General features: G+C 39.1%; 1 protein-coding gene across 1 annotated transcript; it reads left to right on the top strand.

Annotated features, from left to right (window-relative positions):
* Positions 1-1,777: 1,777 nt before the first annotated feature.
* On the top strand, positions 1,778-18,466 carry LOC133909000 (protein MOR1). Its single transcript, XM_062351255.1, has 53 exons — positions 1,778-2,207; positions 2,364-2,469; positions 2,557-2,680; positions 3,453-3,532; positions 3,612-3,789; positions 3,875-3,939; positions 4,020-4,102; positions 4,208-4,293; positions 4,403-4,516; positions 4,702-4,821; positions 5,473-5,575; positions 6,043-6,179; positions 6,276-6,341; positions 6,445-6,559; positions 6,657-6,697; positions 7,523-7,594; positions 7,692-7,796; positions 8,183-8,288; positions 8,553-8,669; positions 8,756-8,839; positions 9,048-9,148; positions 9,454-9,561; positions 9,640-9,745; positions 9,821-9,900; positions 9,985-10,134; positions 10,217-10,292; positions 10,394-10,518; positions 10,602-10,862; positions 10,968-11,042; positions 11,130-11,211; positions 11,306-11,427; positions 11,500-11,592; positions 11,666-11,743; positions 13,181-13,276; positions 13,376-13,477; positions 13,591-13,692; positions 13,814-13,996; positions 14,076-14,187; positions 14,430-14,506; positions 14,626-14,705; positions 15,007-15,072; positions 15,153-15,282; positions 15,443-15,562; positions 15,698-15,775; positions 15,857-16,015; positions 16,120-16,278; positions 16,349-16,446; positions 16,535-16,691; positions 16,778-16,894; positions 17,001-17,096; positions 17,397-17,468; positions 17,571-17,796; positions 17,904-18,466. Exons 1-53 carry the CDS (start codon positions 2,045-2,047, stop codon positions 18,140-18,142), a joined length of 5,991 nt encoding a protein of 1,996 aa, XP_062207239.1. The 5' UTR covers positions 1,778-2,044; the 3' UTR covers positions 18,143-18,466.
* Positions 18,467-19,633: the final 1,167 nt, after the last annotated feature.

Genomic DNA, 19,633 nt, shown 5'->3' with positions numbered 1-19,633 from the left:
GCATTAGAGATGCTGAAGAAATAATAATTGATGGTAAGGAGACACCGATTGTCAACAACCGCAGAGGGAGTCAGCGCCACGTGGATGGGACCAGAAATGTGTCGCAATAAGGTGAGGGGGTATAGTGGCAGAAGTCCAAGAGTTGACATAGTGTCTAAAAAATAAAAAAGTTCGGACACTCAAGGACAAGACAAACCGCATTTGCACTCACCTAAATGAAAAAATCTCTCTAAAAAACACACAGAAAAAGCTACATTTCTTTACATTAAGGATGAAGAAGATGGTTTACATAAGAATAAAAACAAACTAGTAAAAAGAAAGAAAACATCAAGATAAAGCGCTAGGAAGGGCTTGCCAAAATAGTGGAGCTATAACGAAGCAAAAGAAAAGAGCTAGTGATGGTCAGAAAAGGAGGATGACCAACATTGCAGTGTGACGTTAGACACGCAACAGTTCTCTAGACCTCTCGCCAATATTTTTCACTTCACGAATTAATAGATCATCGGTTGTTTTGCTCTTGTACTTAAAGAACATGTTATTCTGCTCATCTCATATCACCGTTGCTATATGAATAATCATTGTCTTTCATCTTTTTGCCAGATATATTAATTTTTCAGCATTATTTGTTAAATATTAGAAACAAGATAATACAAATGTTAAAGCTAAGATCTGTAACTATACCATAGGATAGTCTCTTTGACAGCCAATTCATTAAGATGTATGTGTCTTTGATAATAGTTTTGCTTGGCATAGTTTATTATTGGCTTCTGCTTCTTTGAAGTTATAAGAGAAAACAAATAGGTTGACTTATTGTTGGTTTTTGAAAAGTTAAAAAACTAAATTATGATAAAATGAACTACAAATCGATAAAATGGTTGAGAGTGGTTTTTCTGAAAAGTTGATGTGCTAAAAATTTATAAATTTCTCGTAAAAATCAATAACTTTTGACATAAGTCATAAACAGTTTTCAGAAAAAACTATTTTTTAAAAAAACATGAAAACTTCAAAAGCAATAACACCAACCTAATGCATATATAAACATAGAGTTGTAACTTGATAATACCTCCAGCGATAAAACACAAGATAACGATTGACTCTTACGACTTTTACCACTGTATATATTTTGATGTCTGCGATGTTTGGTGGACGGTGCTCAAGAGAATAAGGGTCTGTTTGTTTTAACTTTGAATTGTGACTTTCAGCTTTTACAATCTGAAGCTGAAACAAACAGATAGCTTTTAGTTATTGTTTTTTAAAATCTGCTAGTTGGATTGTGAGAATCTGAGAAGCTGGTTTTTTTTTCAGTTTTTGATAGATTGTGAAAGTCTATTTTACTAAACTGTCTATAATCTACAATCTAAAAGCTTTTCACAATCAAACTTTTTACAATCCAACTTTTCACAATTTAGCTTCTATAAACTATTTTTCAAAATCTCTAGCTGATACAAATATACCTAAAACCCAACCTCTCTTCCTCAACCTTCAAAATGCACACTCAATATCGCCCGTACACGTGCCCTCGAAGTCCATCCCGTCTTCCCCGGATATTCAAAATCTTTCAAAAGCCCCCGACCGGACCGACACCGTCCTCCCGTTGCGAACGAGCGCTCACCACCAAACCATCCAATAACCCACGCACCGGGCGCGTGGACCCCGCTTCCTGGCCCAGCGAGAAGTGACTGTGCAGGTACACGTCCCCTGTGTGCGTAGCCCCAGACCCCGACCGGGAACCTACCGGCTCCTCCCCCGTGCGAGCCCGAACGAAGAAAGGTGACGCTCCATTCCTGACCTGACGCAACTCCGAACTCCCTCCATATTTCCTTACCATTTCCCACCCTTGAGATTTTTTTTTTTTGCCTTTTTACCTCACCTCTTCTTTCTCGCTCTCCCCACCCCTCCGATCCAAACTCCCGACGAACGCCGCCACCCGAATTCGAAACCCTAGGCGACCGCATCGGTCCGGGAGTGGCGGTCGCTGTAGAACGCGTGAGATTGTAGCGTCTCGTCGTTCGGTGGAGCCGGCCCGCGGCGGCGGCGGCCGGCCATGTCGACGGAGGACGAGAAGCTCCTCAAGGAGGCGAAGAAGCTTCCTTGGGACGAGCGGCTGCAGCACAAGAACTGGAAGGTGCGGAACGACGCCAACATCGACCTCGCCGCCCTCTGCGACTCCATCACCGACCCCAAGGACGTCCGCCTCCGGGAGTTCGGTGAGATACGTTCCCCGCGCTCCCCGATCCGCCCCATTGCGCGCTCGGATCTGCGCTATGCTCGATTCGTGCGGTTCCATTGCGGGATTTCTGAGGATTTTTTTGGGTGTTAGATCTGATGGCCAGTGTTTTTCTCTTTTATGTGGTGGTGGTTAGGGCCGTTGTTTAAGAAGACTGTTGCGGACTCGAATGCGCCGGTGCAGGAGAAAGCGTTGGACGCCCTGCTCGCATTCCAGCGAGCGGCCGATGCCGACGCGTCGAGGTGTGTGCGCCTTCATACGCTACGCTATTGCATGTTGTGCTTCGGATTGTTTTCATTTGCAACATGTATGAATTTGGCTTCTCCCAGATATGCTAAGGAGGTTTGTGATGCGATTGTGGCGAAGTGCCTCACTGGGCGGCCGAAGACTGTTGAGAAGGCTCAAGCTGCATTCCTCTTGTGGGTGGAGCTGGAGGCGGCTGATGTCTTCCTTGTAAGTTGGACTGCAACCCCTGATTATTATGGTCGTGAGCTTTGATGTGATAGGTGCCGTTATGCATCAGCGCATAACACTGCTGTTTGTGCGCTTGGTTTTCTCAACATATGCCATAGATTATGTAGGCGTATTTTTCAGTGTAGTTGCAGCACGCAGACATTAATGCCAATGCATCAACTATTCTACATTGTTACAAAGGCTAAACCTATGACTTAGGATTGAACGATGTACTCTTCTCAGCAGCTATTTTCCTCACCACTTAGCAAGTAGTGGCAAATTGGCAATTCGCCTCTGGGTACTAATTATTGCATGAACAAATGCCTGAAGCATGAAAGAAACAATTTCCCTTCTTTGCCCTTATAGTTTCACTGTGGTAATGAACATTCTGCAAAGCAATAGGTTGATGGCTATCATTGACAATGGTTTAACTATTTTACTCTTTCGGTTATTTGCTAATAGGGGGTTTTGTGTACTAATTATCGCAAACATCCATGGAGTTGTCCGTTTTATTGATGTTGATGACAACTGTTTTACGTTGGTTTTCAGTCCTATCCTTATTCATACTTTAATATTTTTGTTCCTCACGATTTGTATGCATGCTCTGCCTACCCAAGTCTTATGAAACTGCAGCTGTTCATACCTTTTTTTATTTGCTTACTCAACCCATCTAAAGATTTATTATCTTTTTCTATTTGCATGCTCCCTCTTGTAATTATCACGTACAGCTTGATAACATGCTCAATCAAATTTCACATGGTTGTGCTATCAGGAAGCTATGGAGAAGGCAATGAAGAACAAAGTGGCTAAAGCAGTTGTACCTGCTATTGATGTGATGTTTCAAGCTCTTAGGTTAGTTCCTAGTTGGTTCTTTGTCTTCCTGATGTGACAAGATTTTATTGACCTCGACTAATATCTTTTCTCCTGCCAGTGAATTTGGAGCTAAGGTAGTGCCACCCAAAAAAATTCTGAAGATGCTTCCTGAGTTGTTTGATCATCCAGACCAGAACGTCCGGGCTTCTTCTAAGGGTTTGACACTTGAGCTTTGTCGGTGGATTGGAAAAGAGCCTGTAAAGGCAATTTTATTTGAGAAGATGAGAGATACAATGGTGAGTTATTCTTAAAATTGTAACATGCACAATTATTATATATACTGTAAGTCAATATTATAACCAAGCTTCTTTCTGCTTGTAGAAAAAAGAGTTGGAAGCCGAGTTAGCAAATGTCTCAGGCATTGCTAAGCCGACTCGCAAGATAAGGTGTCAACACAGTTTGAATAAATATATGCTTCCTCGATCTGATGATGCATTAAACCTGGCTATTTAACATTATTTACTAGATCTGAACAAGAAAAGGAGCTTGAGGAGGAAGCTGCACCAGAGACAACAAGTGCTAACACTTCTGAGGAGGCAGCAGCAGATGGTGAGTTTTTTCAAGGATCATTTGCTGTTAGTTTCATTTACATTGTTGAGACTTGACAGTCTATTCACATTTACGATCTGAATACTTACACGATTATACTTTCAGCCCCCATGGAGATCGATGAATATGACCTGGTTGATCCTGTAGACATTTTAACTCCACTTGAAAAGTCCGGATTTTGGGATGGAGTGGTATGTGATCTGTCTTGTATATGCGCACTGTTGGCCAACCATCATATGATATGAAAAGTTGTGATAACTATATCGGTTTTTGGTGCTATAATGGTCTATTTGATGCCAGAAAGCAAGTAAGTGGTCCGAGAGAAGGGATGCTGTGGCAGAACTAACTAAGCTTGCTTCAACCAAAAAAATTGCTCCGGGTGATTTTCATGAAGTTTCTCGGACACTTAAGAAGGTTAAATCTTTGTGATATTGCATCTATCTGTTGCTGTGTCTTCTAATTCCTTATGATATCTCACCCGCCCAAATTTTCAGCTACCTTCTTTGGGAGCTTGAATTATGTCTTTTAAAATGTCTTCTATTAATTGTGGGATCATTTTTTTAGATTTACTTTCTTATGGTACATTTTTGCTACTGCAGCTTGTCACTGATATCAATTTGGCTGTTTCGGTGGAAGCTACTCAAGCAATAGGGAATTTAGCTAGTGGTTTAAGAACCCATTTTTCTGGAAATTCACGGATGCTTCTTCCTGTTTTACTTGTAAGTCAACTCATCCTTTTTCTGAATAACCATAGTTTCCATCAAATCGTTTTGTTGCTTGTGTTATGTCTTAACCTATAGCAGGAGATGTGTAACCTGCCGTACAATATAGTTGGTTTCTGTGTTTATGTGAGAGTTTTCCTTTGTGCTTACGCTTTAACCACAGGAATTGTCACTTCTGTTAACTGACAAGTGTGTTTAAGCTTGTGTGTGTGTGTATGATCTGCTCGCACTATGGATAAACTACGTTGGTACAAGCTCCTTGTATATTGTGCTTTATTATTGCACGGCTGTCCACAAATCTGTGTGTTACATTTTCTTTGTGATATAATTGTTTATGGTATAGTCAAAATTAGTTTAGTATTAGTGTTAGAAAAGCCACGTGTGGTGGTTTAACTGTGTAGTAAAATAAGTAGTTTTGTGTACTATTCTTTTTCAATTGGTAATCAAATTTGTGTCCGTCTATAAGTTTGTTAAATGACATCCACTCTCTTAGCCATGATCTTGTTATATATAAGAACCTTTGGGAGAAGCAACAGAGGATGTTTGATACTTCTTTTTTATTAAGTGAAGAAGTTTGTGTCCTGTGCTAACTTAAATTCCAATTAAGGAAGCTTACATTTTTCTATCTGTCCTGATTCTCTTAAACAGGAGAAACTGAAAGAAAAAAAGCCGACTATGACAGAAGCACTATCTCAAACGCTTCAATCGATACATAAATCTGGCTGTATTACACTTATTGATGTGATCGAAGGTTTGTAATTTTATGGTAAAAGCTTTATTTTCTTGTTGGTGTCTGTAACATTCTTTTCGATATTTTGATGGCTAGTCAGTCTCAAAAGTGTTTACATTTTTGTTTAGTCTGTAGTATACAAGTTCTTAATTGGCAGACTATTTGTTTTTGAGTAAACTGCACCAAATTCTTCAACTTGTACAGTTTTTGGCTTGTCACTTTGGTCCTTGAACTTGAGGTTCCATAGCTAGTATAAGAGTGTCAAGGCAGGTCTTAATCCGAATTAGTTTACAATTGTCAACGAATGATGCATATGCACACTGACCCTGTGTAAGCTAAATTGTGGTCATTTAGTTGATAAGTATTAGCATAGGAAATCTAGTAAAATTTGCCCAGAAACATACATAAACTTAGTTTGAAATCCCTAGACATCAACATTGTAGCTGGCCCTAATTTGAATAAGAAAATGGTTCGTTCTGTTGTTGCAGATGTTCGGGTGGCTGTAAAAAACAAAGTACCTCTTGTTCGATCCTTAACATTGAACTGGGTTACATTTTGTATTGAAACAAGCAATAAGGCAACTGTCTTAAAGTTGCACAAGGATTATGTTCCTATCTGCATGGAGGTGAATAATCACTTCTTTTTTTAATCCACTCCCAAAGATTTCTCTTCGTGCTCCTCACTGTTATTTATCTGAGCTAATGTGTATTTCAATCTTTAGTGCTTGAATGATGGCACCCCAGAAGTACGAGATGCTTCATTTGGTGCTTTGACTGCAATAGCTAAGGTTTCCTTCTTGGGACCATGCCTTTCTCTTAACTTTATTTACATATTACATATTAAAATATAACCTAAAAGTCTGGAATTGTTGCTACTTTTACTGTCTGTAGATGGTTGGCATGAGACCCTTGGAACGATCCCTGGAGAAATTAGATGATGTGAGGAAAAAGAAACTGTCAGATATGATTGGTTCTGCCAGTGATACTGTTTTGAGTTCAGGGACAGGTTAGAGTTGCGGTTACTTTGTATTTTTACTTGGTTTCAAATGGATGCATATATCTCTGTTCTTGTACTAATCTTTGTACAAACTGTACTTTTTCAGCGCCACCCTCAATTCCAGGAGCTGCCACATCTGCTCGTGGGGTACCTTGTTTTATCTTATGACTTCACGTCTTCACTATTGTTACAAGACATTACAACCTGCTGGCCTTTCTCTTAAGTGCCTCTTTGCATTTCCCATGCTGCAACATGAAATCTTGTTAGATATTTAAACTATTATAGTTAGATTTTGTTTTTATGCCTAAAAAAGAAAGATGGTCGTTGCTGTGCCCAAAAGTAGAAAAACATGCATGCTTTTGAGAAGCCACCACATTACTAAATGAAGATTAACGTTTGCTAGTTGTTATCAGCCTTGTTTATCATAATACTCCATCCGTTCATTAATATATGATGTTTTGGACATTGACCTGGTCTCTAATATATAACTGTGAAAATGATACTCTGATCAACAATTTAAGTCATTTAGGACATTGACACGATCTACAAGGTGACACTTCAACTAGCAATTTCTATGGAAGTATGTTATTTCAAATAAAAAATTATGCAGGTACTTTTCATGATGAATCTTGTTACATCAATCTCATTTTGTCAATCTACATTATTCCTTGTATATTCATGGTCAAAGGTAAAAAATTGACCAACAAGAATTGAAAAACGACTTACATTTTGCATCAGAGGGAGTAGTAAAAAATTGTAAAATTAAAATATTATAAAATATTTTTCCTGCAAATCCAATGATACTATTTCCATAATATCAATCCACATAATTACGTTTTTAATGTGAAAGGTTTGACTGCGTGTTTTCTAAAACGGCATATATTTACAAATGGAGGGAGTAATATCTGTTCATGACTAACTATTCTGATAAATTGACTTACAAATGAACCATGATTACTTTGTATTGTATAGGTTACAGATAACTTTTCGATGAAGAGATCTGCTGCAAGCATGCTCAGTGGAAAGAAGCCTGTCCTGGCAGCGGTTAGTTCTTGTTGGATCTGTATACCATGTTTAAGTTTCTAGTCTTTGAATTTGTCGATCGTGTTCATATGTGGGGTTTTGTTTTTCCTGTTTCCAGGCTGCTACTAAGAAAGCTGGACCAGCAAAATCCACTGCTGCAAAAAAGACAGATGGTGGTGCGCAGTCAAAGGCTTCTGCTGCTCCTGAGATTGAAAATGTTGAGGTGATTTGTTTGTTGGAATTGGAGCACTTCCTTGTTATGACCCATGCTCTTCATTACGTGCATGGTTACGAATTAAGTCTGAAGAAATTTTAGTTGGTAGTTTAGAACTAGTTTGTTGTCATAACAACTTTTCTAGATTTTTTTTGATAGCCCATAATGTATAGTACTGTAGTGCTTATTAGCTAGCATTGTTGAAGTTTTTGAGTGGTTTATTTTGGCCCAAATATACTGACACAATGGAATTTAAATGAGGTGTCTCCCATTGTGTAATGATGTTTGAATGACTAATGAATGTTTTTTCTCACATAGTGGAGGAAATCACAGCTGAGGATAATATGTATTATGTGCAAACTCACATGTCATGTTTATTGTTTGTTTTCTTGCAGCCGGGGGAGATGAGTTTGGAAGAAATAGAAGAGAGGCTAAGTTCTATTGTGAAAGCCGAGACTATTTCCCAATTAAAGAGTACTGTCTGGAAAGAGCGCCTCGAAGGTTACCAACAACGTTTTCTTCCCTTTGTTATTGATTATTTCATTTTATTTAGTTTGAAAGGATAAGCTTTGAATTGTTTGCCTTTTCTTTTGCATCTCATCTTTTGTTGTGCTATTACTCAAATGAGGAAATCTTGTTGTAATGCAGTTTGATCTTATTATCATTTCTACCTTTTTGCTGCAAATAAAAGTTGCGCTAATATTTTCTGAAGTTTTAGAACTTTTATCGTCTACAGTAAGACCATAATATTGCTTTGTTTGGCAGCTATTGGCACGCTCAAGCAGGAGGTGGAAAGTCTTGCAGAACTTGATAAATCTGCTGAACTTCTGATTCGTTTGTTATGTGCTGTGCCTGGATGGAGTGAAAAGAATGTGCAGGTACCTACCACTTACTGATTATTTTCCGTTGAGTGACAAATCCCTTCATTATGGAAGAAATGTCATTCATATTTTAAATGAAACAGGTACAACAACAAGTTATAGAGGTCATCACTTACATTGTCTCAACTGCAAACAAATTTCCAAAGCGATGTGTGGTTCTATGCCTTCTTGGTACGAGCTCCTCTTCTTTGTACTTTGCTATGCATGTCGGCTTGCTCTTGAAAATAAGATTATAGCATGTCCCCTTTTTACCTGAGCTTGGGACTGGCTTTATTGAAACTAAGGCAGGCTATGTTAAAACAGCATAGGCAAAGTCATGAGTTGTAGAATGTTGATTTTAATAAACTTTGTGACATCCTGAGTTGCTATTTTCTCTCAGGCATAAGTGAAAAGGTTGCTGATATCAAAACTCGGGCACATGCAATGAAATGTCTCACTGCCTTTTGTGAGGCAGTAGGTCCGGGATTTGTGTTTGACAGGGTAAGTGATATCATTACACTGTTGCATTTTTTTCTTTTAAAAAGTACTGCCGTTTTTAGCATTTCTTCCATTAGGTGAGGTTATTAACTTATCAATTGTATTCAATGCGTTACAAGTAAATTTTGTTGCATGAACTGTTGAACATCTTTCAATTGTATTCAATGCTTTACAAGTAACATGTAGTTGAATGCATAGTAATATGGTATGATCTTGAATGTTGCAATGAAGAATAAGTTATGTATCATTTGCTTCTGATTTGGTGATGTTCAGCAACTACCATAATTGTGCATGTAAATTTTTTGTAGCTATACAAAATAATGAAGGAGCACAAGAATCCAAAGGTTCTTAGTGAGGGTATTCTTTGGATGGTCTCTGCTGTGGAGGACTTTGGAATCACCAATTTAAAGCTAAAGGTGTGCATTGTTCTGCACATTTGGATCATACCTACAAAGTTACCATGCTCTTATTCTTAGTTTACTTTATCGTTCCAGGACATGATTGATTTTTGCAAAGATACCGGTCTGCAATCTAGTGCTGCTGCAACAAGAAATGCAACTATAAAACTAATTGGGGCGCTCCATAAGTTTGTGGGACCAGGTTATTTTCTTTTTCTATTATCTCAACATGTTAATAATGCATATATTATATAATCTGAAATAAATCTTCTGTCAGATATCAAAGGCTTCTTAAGTGATGTCAAACCAGCACTTCTCAGTGCTCTGGATGCTGAATATGAAAAGAATACATTTGAGGTATGCTATATCTCAGTCACTCTTTGGAAAATGTGTTCACTTTGTGACTCATTTTCACTGATGTCTGTTTGGTTCAATCAATAGGGTGGTGCTGCTGCTCCAAAGAGAACAGTAAGAGCTTTGGATACTGCATCTTCTATATCTACTGGCTTGTCTGATGGGCTGCCCCGGGAAGACATTAGTGCTAAGATAACACCTACTTTACTAAAAAATTTGGGGAGTCCTGACTGGAAGGTATTAGACATTAAACATATTCGATTTATTCAGTAAGCATTCCAGCATTTTATTACAATATTATACTTATGTGAAATGACAGGTACGCCTGGAATCCATAGATGCAGTTAACAAAATTGTGGAGGAGGCCCACAAACGTATTCAGCCTACTGGAACAGGTCTGTCGTTTATTTCAGTCTCGAGCAACTGTTAAATTCATTTTGTTGAGCTGTATTCGTCTAACTTGTGCCCCATTATTTGGGCCATATTGCTACTGCAGTTGATCTGTTTACTGCACTTAGAGGCCGTCTTTATGACAGCAACAAAAATTTGGTAATGGCAACCCTGTCAACTATTGGTGGTCTTGCATCTGCTATGGGTCCTTCTGTTGAAAAATCAAGCAAGGTTGGGGATCAACTCTACTGTTATCTTTATACTTCCCCATGTTTCGTTGCATCTATAATAACTGACAACTGTTTGTTATGAAGGGAATTTTGGCAGATGTGCTGAAGTGTCTTGGTGACAATAAGAAGCACATGCGAGAATGCACGCTAACTGCTCTAGATTCATGGGTTGCTGCTGCTCAACTTGATAAGATGGTTCCATATGTTATAGTTACTCTGGGTGATCACAAAACTGGTTCAGAAGGTCGAAAAGATCTGTTTGATTGGTTGTCTAAACACATTTCAAAAATGAGTGATCCATCTGAAGCTTTGCCTTTATTGAAACCCTCTGCATCTTCTTTGATGGTATTAGTCGAATAACTGAATTATTTGAATGTTTTTTTCTTGATTTATAGCCATGTTCTAATTAAATTTGAAGTATAATTATGGTTATACCCTTCTGTTGAAAAGGACAAATCTTCTGAAGTCCGCAAGGCTGCTGAGTCCTTTATGAATGAAATTCTCAAGATTTGTGGTCAAGAAGTGGTATGGTTTAATCCACCTATCTTCTTATCCACCTTTCCATTTTATGTTGGTGCCTGTTCATTTTTGCTGAAAAAATTGTTTGAGTAGGTTGCAAAGAACTTGAAAGATTTGCCATCACCTACTTTGGCCATTGTAGCAGAGCGGTTGAAACTGACCACTGTACATGAAGGTCTCTGGCAGAATCTTGCTTCACAATGAAGTTGTTTTTCTGTACTCATGTAAAAATTTCCACGCTGACTTGGTATTGCTCCTTCATTTAATAGGGTTCTCTGATTCTGTTAAGATGGTGACTACAAGCATGAGCTTGTCATCAAAAGCAGGTTCGAAGAACAGCAAGCATGGTCCAAACGACCGTGTGTCTAATGTTGGCAAAGCAGCGTCTCAAGTACGTATATTTGCTTTCTTTGTCATTGTGGAAAATGATATCCTTTTTTAAACTGTCATGCCCCACTATCAGAGAGGACTTCCAACTAGGGCCTCCGTTTCTACGATTTCTACTCAAGACTCTTTACAATCCCAGGCATTATTTAACATTAAAGACTCAAACAAGGTAAGAAATCACCTGGCCCTGTAGCATCTCTAGATTGCTCACTGAACTCATCTCAATTTATTTAATTGTTCAGGAAGAGAGGGAGAGGCGTGTTTTGGTAAGGAAATTCAAGTTTGAAGAACCACGCCGAGAGCAGATTGATGAACTTAAGGTTTGTACCATGTAAATCAGGACTGCTTAAAGATTGCTGCATTTTCATCCTGATATTTTTCTTTGCTGGAGTGTTCTGTTGAGTGCCTTTTGTGCTGGCATTTGTTCCCTGTGACCGTTGTTTCTCTGTTCAAGTTGTAAGCTGAAAAATCTTTGTATCACCTATGTAAAACACTAAAACCTTAGCAGAATGTTACTAATGATGAGTATGATGACCATATGCTGGTATACCAACTGTTACACTTTCGTGCTTGCAATTGAATCCCTCTAGTCACATCTCATTAATACTGGTTTGATCTCAACCACGAAATCCGTACTAGTAAAAGTTGCACACAACTTAATCTGATGCAGAGTAGGTGATAACTGTACAGTTATATTTTTGAGTCAGAACTCAGAACCGGTCAATTGTTATAGCAGAGTAATGTGAAGCAGCGCCTTATAGCTTGTAGATGTGGTATTAGTATTACTGATGATGTTATACCAAGGTGGTATGCGTACTGTTGCAGGGATTGCTTTCTTGGCCTGAAAAAAAGTGCCTGACTGGTTACTGAAAACCTGCAGTAACCTTCTGATAACCTGTTTTTTTGGCTGAAGTGTTTTGAATTTAAATTCAGACGTCTTAAAAAAATCTAATTTTTGCCAAATAGATATTGAGACGAACTTGGTTTTGAAACATAGATGAAATAGAGTGGACATTCCAAAATTCAGATTTTTATTTGGGCCCCAGGGGAGGAACCGGGCGGTAATACAGTTCCAAGCGTTAAATGTTTTTTCGAGAAATCTAGTAAGCACGGTTACTGAATGCTTTTTGTTTGCCTGGGCAGTTGTATTAATTGGAGAACATCCTCTGTTTCATGTTTTATCTCACTTGTGTTGGTTGTGGGTCAACCCAAAAATCTGTTGACTTTTAGGCTTTAGCAGGAACATTTTACCCCCTTTGTGTGAATTTTTTGTGGATGCTTATTCATACTTTCCCAAAATATGCATGTGCTTCTGCTGATATTTGTTTTTTGTAGCAATTGTCTCCTGATGTTGTTTTAGCATAGCCTATCCCAATCCCGGGTAGAGGAATAGGTTGTGAGGCTTGACGAGCCAACATAAAAACATAACCACTCCTATGAAGATGAAACTCAAAAGAAATTCTCTGATGTTGTTTAGTATATTGCAATATACTATTTCAGTTGTTTGGTATGCTTAATCGGACACGCACATCTGATTGCATTACCTGGATCTTAGTTTTTCTACCCATTAGTGGTGTGTTCTCCTTTTGTTCTATGTGGTATGATTTACAGTTTACTGCTGTGTGAACTGCTCAGTTGATTTCCTTTTAATGAAATTTGATCTGCAGATTGTCCTTTTGTTCTATGTAGTATGATTTACAGTTTACAGCTGTGTGAACTGCTCAGTTGATTTCCTTTTAATGAAATTTGATCTGCAGATTGATTTGTTTAAGCATTTCCAAGAAGATGTAAGCTTGCGATTATGGAATTCAGATTTTAAGAGGCAAATAGATGGCATTGAATTGCTACAGAAGGTTGGAAAATGATCGCAATTTTGAAACTTCATCTTTGTATAGCTACATCCTATGAATTTCTTTTCTTTTTTCCGATATGATGCTATTCCAATTGTGCAGGCGCTGCCTTCAAGTGGGAAAGAAGTGGTGGAGCTTCTTGACATACTATTAAGGTGGTTTGTCTTGCGCTTTTGTGAATCTAACACGACATGTTTGTTGAAGGTAAATAGATAGCACTCTTGTTAAGAATTTAGGCTGGCCTTATCTCCTTAGTTGCAGCACTATACCAGTATACCTTAATCGGCTTCTGTATATTGTACTATTTTGATTTGTAGGTGCTTGACTTTCTTCCCGAGCTCTTCGATGTTCTAAAAGATCAGTCTTACATGTTAACGGAAGCTGAAGCTGCAATTTTTTTCCCCTGCCTTGTAGAGAAGGTACCACGGATAGTTTAGCTGTACAAAAAAAAAAAATGATTAGTGCACAATTGCATACATTGAGATAGGTTATAGCAGTTAAACTGCTTCCTTTCATGACCAAGCTGCTGTTGTATTGCAGTCTGGTCATAATATTGAAAAAGTCAGGGAAAAAATGGGGGAGCTTATAAAGCAAATGGTCAACATCTATTCTCTTCCGAAACTACTACCCTATATTTTGGAGGGACTCCGCTCCAAGAATAACCGGACAAGGATAGAGTGTGTTGATATTATTGGATACTTCATTGACCATCATGGGACTGAGGTCTGAATTGCATCTTTCCCCATTTGCCAGTTAGATGGTCTTTCTTGCTTATAGGAGATGCTTGTTTCAATTCTTGCAGGTTAGTGGGTTGATGAAAAACTTGCCATCAGTCGCGGCATTGACAGCAGAGCGTGATGGCGAGATCCGGAAAGCTGCTCTTAACACACTTGCTACTGCCTACAAGAACCTTGGTATGCCCCACCTCCTTTATCCTTTATTGAGTAGGAGGTATTTGTATTTCCTTTTGATACTTGCCCAATTAAACGCTGAACCTGGTTGCAATATTAGATGTTCTCTTTTTATTTAATTCAAGATGAAAATGTTTGCATATCCTACACCATTACTACTCAATTTAGCAGGGTTTATGTCATTTTAGGAAAAAGTTGTGCTATTGATTTGCAAGAACCTCAAAGTAATCTGTTTGAACTAACAGGGGATGATGTATGGCGCTATGTTGGAAAACTTTCAGATGCTCAAAGAAGCATGCTCGATGATAGGTTTAAATGGAAGGTTTGAATCTATCATGATATCATCCAACAAGACAATTTTAGTATCTTTAGGGCAAATTGCAAAAACCACTTTTGACAACCAAGGGATGTGTGATATATTGTTCGACGGTATGATGTCAGGCTCGAGAAATGGACAAGAGGAGAGAAGGAAGGCCTGGTGACGCTCGCGCAGCCTTGAGGCGTTCAGTCAGAGAGAATGGGTTTGTTCTTTGTTTCAATGTCTTCGAATCATGTCATTTCGTTTCTTATTCCCTGATGTGCTGGGTATTGAAGCATTCACTTCTTGTTTGTGATGTCATTTGTATTTTTATCAGTGTGTCCCAAGGCGTCCGCCTAGACCTCCTAGGTGCTAGGCGACACCATTGTTCTGCCAAGCCCACCTTGACCTGTCTAATAACTAATTAGGTGCTAGGTGCTGGTCTGCCGCCTGACTAGCACCTAGTGCCTAGGCGAACACTGATTTGTAGTTGTTCATGTTTTTTTTTCATTTGATGGATGCAGATCCGATATAGCGGAACAAAGCGGTGAAGTGGTTTCCCGTTCATTGGCAGGATCGGTGATCTCAAGGTGCTCCAGTTATCTTATTGTGCTCTTCATAATTTTTCCATATTTCGTAGCATAACTCGTGTATGCTTGCCTATCAACAGAGAAAACTTTGGGTATGCTGATGCTCATATGGATAGGCATATGGTACCTAGACAGATGGCAGCAGCAACAACTGGTCCTGCAGACTGGCGTGAAGCTCTTGATATTGTTGCATTGGGGTTGCCTGAGCAGGTCATGCTGTTGCTCGCTTCCCAGATTTCTCCTACCTTTTCCTTTCTCGTTGAGGCTCTCTACGCTGATCATCTAGATTTGAAAACCTTGTTTCACTATATTTGTAAATTCTCCATTCAAGCACAAACATTGGCCTGAGATGTACCTTTAGTTTATGCAGTCTGTTGAAGGCATGAAAGTCATATGCCATGAGCTAACCCAGGCGGCAGATCCTGAAAGCACAGTGCTTGAAGAGCTCATCAAGGAAGCCGACAGATTAGTTTCTTGCTTGTCTGTTATGGTATGTCTTAATTGTGTTCTTTGTGTCACCTTTTCTCACTCTGTTTGTGTTCTTCGTGTCACCTTTTGTCACTCTGTTTTCATCTTAACAGAGTTTTCACTCTGCTAACTCTTATGGTTACAATGGATCTTTCAGGTTCCCAAAACCTTCAATTTTAGCTTATCTGGGGCTTCTTCAAGGTCTTGCAAATATGTTTTAAATACGCTCATGCAGGTTTGTTACCATGTTTGTGCTTGGCCTTCAATTTTTCATGTTTGGGCGAATCTTGTTCCATTAAAATCTTTTATTTTGCAGACGTTCCAGATCAAACGTCTTGCTCATGCTGTCAAGGAGGGTACCCTAGATAACCTTATCACGGAGCTACTACTTTGGCTTTTAGATGAAAGGGTTCCCCTTATGGATGATGGCAGTCAACTACTCAAAGCACTGAACGTCTTAATGCTTAAAATCCTGGTCTGTAAATTTCTATTTCATGCTTTCTTTTAACAGGATAATGCCGAGAGGATAAAATCCTGATCTGTAAATTTCTCTTTCTTCAATGATTGTTTTTTTAACAGGATAATGCTGAGAGGACGTCCTCATTTGTTGTGTTAATTAATTTATTGAGGCCTTTAGACCCTTCAAGATGGCCATCACCTACCCCATCGGAGTCTCTTGCTGTAAAAAATCAGAAGTTTTCAGACTTAGTTGTCAAATGTTTAATTAAGTTGACAAAGGTATGTGACCATTTGCTTTCCTGGATCTCTACGGAGCATTACTTCTGACAGGACATATACCATCTTTCAGGTACTTCAGAGTACAATATATGAAGTTGACCTTGATCGCATTCTTCAGAGCATTCATATTTATTTACAAGAACTTGGAATGGAAGAGATACGGCGAAGGTCTGTGCCTTCCTCTTGGATTTTAACATTTGGCCACTTAATTGTTTCCTTTTTGAATTTAGATTTATGTAGATATTATATTCTGTAGGGCTGGCGCTGATGATAAGCCACTAAGAATGGTCAAAACCGTGCTGCATGAACTTGTTAAGCTTCGAGGGACAGCAATAAAAGGTCACCTTTCAATGGTTCCTATAGATGCTGAACCTCAGCCGATAATTCTAGCATACATTGATCTTAATCTTCAGGTAGAACTTGCAATCCCACTCTTAAACCAAAAGCTTCAATTGCTGGGTCTCCCTTTTCTCTAAGCAACACTGTTGGTTTGTTCTAGACCCTTGCAGCAGCTAGAATGTTGACGCCATCTGGACCTATGGGCCAAACTCACTGGGGTGATGCTGCTTCCAACAGTCCAAATCCATCTACTCACTCAGCTGACGCTCAATTGAAGGTGCAATCATCACCTCCATTGTTACTATCCCGCGTTGTGAAGTGACTAATTCAAATTTATGCAATGATTTGACGTGTTATTTCATCTTTCTTTTGGATATGAACAGCAAGAGCTTGCTGCTGTGTTCAAGAAAATTGGTGACAAGCAAACATGTACTATTGGTCTTTATGAACTGTACCGAATAACCCAGCTGTACCCAAAGGTATTATTCCTTGTAGTAGCAATATCTAAAGGTATATAAAATATCTTTGTGGGCCCGATTGAACTTGAATTAATTGATTGTGATCAACGTGTTCTCAATTTTAATGGCTTAGTTCAATTGTAGCTCAGGATTCATGAAATTATAATTCTCTTGGAAAATTAATTTGAAACTTGTTTGGTTTAAGTTGATGGTTTGCTTTTCCAGTTGATTGTGTGCCGTGTATATTTCCGTTGGAAGTTTATCGTATTTCCAGCTGGCTGTCCTGTTTTAGTCTCTGATTTCAGGCCATTATTTTCTCAGGTTGATATATTTGCTCAGCTTCAGAATGCAAGCGAAGCATTTAGAACCTATATCAGAGATGGGCTAGCTCAGGTTCGATAATCTCACTGATGGAGGGGTTTGAGCTTTTTCTGATGTCTTTGATTAAGATACAATCAATTAATATATATATATATATATATTTTGTGAATGCAGGTGGAGAAGAATGCGGTGGCTGGAAGAACACCCTCTAGTCTTCCATTATCCACGCCTCCTCCAATAGCATCAATACCCTCTCCAAAATTCGCACCTTCTCCTGTTCACACAAAATCAATAAATAGTAAAACAGGTTCGAATGAAGATGAGCCCTTCGGTGTCCAAGGGGACTCTGATTCTAGGCTACATTCTACTGACCAACAGACCGAGAGATACCAAACCTCAGGTCCCCATCCTACACTGCCTCTGTGAACCCGCATGTATAAATGTACGTGGTTATCAATATTATTATTTCGTCATCTGATTCTGGAATTATTATTTATTTGAAATCAGGGACCTTGGATGCCCTTAGGGAAAGGATGAAAAGCATCCAAGCTGCAGCTGTAGGTCATTTCGATGGAACTCAGGCTCGACCATTGACAAGTATGAATGGTAATATGCTCCATGGGGGCACACGATTGGATGGTGAACCCCAGCAACAAAGTAATATTCAGCCCATGGATGAGAGAGCCTTGTCTGGGCTACAAGCACGAATGGAGAGGCTAAAGAGTGGGTCTATGGAACAACTATAAATACAGTAACAGTAATATGAGAAATACCAACCATTGTAATTCATTGTAAATTTGAGGCGTAGTCATCTTGTTTGTAGATAGGTATGTCAGATGCACTACATGACGCGGGGCTGACATTTCGTAAGCCCGGTGCCGTGTCAACCAATTCTTGCAGAGCTTTTTGGCGCAGTCTTAGTTGAGCCAGCCAGATGTTTGCTTGTAGCTTTGGCCCTGGAAGGCCTTATTAGCATTGACACATCTTGTCCTAGGATGTTGAGTTTTCCTGTGGTGTACAGCAATAGAATTGAGTATTTTAAATTAACTGCAAATGTTATTTGTGAATTATAGATTGTTTTCATGAGTACGCTATTTGAGCTTTGGTGTGAACGCATGGTCTAATATTCTGGGACTCATTTTCTCAGGCAATTGTCTTCGAGACGCTGACAATAATGTATGTTCGCGTCGTCATCTTTGTAATCTTTTGTACAAACCATGCTGGTTGCTCCAATTCTGAAATGATTGTGTATGCTAAGCTAAAATGATTGTCTTTGCTCTTTCTTTGGCAAAGTGATGTTTTTTTCCCAGAACGGATACCTGCAATGTTATAGACTTTCAATATCAATGTATGTTCATGCTGTTGAGTAGGGTACCCACGAAACCTTATCTTCTTTTTTTTTTTAACTAGAGGCAGGAGCACTGCCGTTTCATATAAGAAGTACCTCATATTAAGACAAATGAGGTCAAATCGTACAATGCTCGGTTTATTAGGAAAAACCAGGCTAAAACCACAAGTAAAATAGGCAAATGACCTCGCTAAACCAGGGCAGAGCACCACATGGCTACTGTTTGGGATCAACTACCGAAAGCTCCAGTGCTTAGCGTGTAACTTTCTCTTGCTTTATTTTGTTGCATGCCCTTTCACTTCCGTAATGATCCCATTCTGAGCCGTAAAATGCCGATAGAACATCCTGGTTGGTTGTGCTGTAAAAAATGGAATGTTTTCTGACCTAGTTGTCAAATATTTAATGAAGTTGACCAAGGTGTGCGATCGTTTCCTATCACCAGAATCTCTACATTGTGAGCATTTGTTCTCGCAGCATTCTTCAAAGCATTCATGTCTGTTGGCAAGAACTAGGGATAGACGAGATACGGATAAGATCCTGCTACTGTTCTGAACTCCTGATTTAGTTTTTCTCTTTGTGTTTCAGATAAATGTAGATGCATTGCTTATTCTGCAGAGCTGTAGCTGACGACAAGCCACCTATGGCTGGCTACAACTCTGCTGCACGAACTTGTTAGGCTTCAAGGCACTACAGCCATAAAAGGATCTTCAGGTAAGACTTACGAAATGCCAGCCCCGCGTCATTTAGGATCTTCAGGTTAGGCTCTCTCATCTGCAAGGGCTGACATTTCGTAGGTTTGTCAGATGCACTACACCCCTTCTGCCAACTGCTGCTTCTTTTTTTTGAAAAAGAAAATGATGCAAAATGCTTCGTCATCTAGACCCTTGCA

This window comes from Phragmites australis, chromosome 2 (genome assembly GCF_958298935.1).
Source record: "Phragmites australis chromosome 2, lpPhrAust1.1, whole genome shotgun sequence".
NCBI lineage: Eukaryota > Viridiplantae > Streptophyta > Magnoliopsida > Poales > Poaceae > Phragmites > Phragmites australis.
This window is presented reverse-complemented; position numbering and strand designations above follow the sequence as displayed.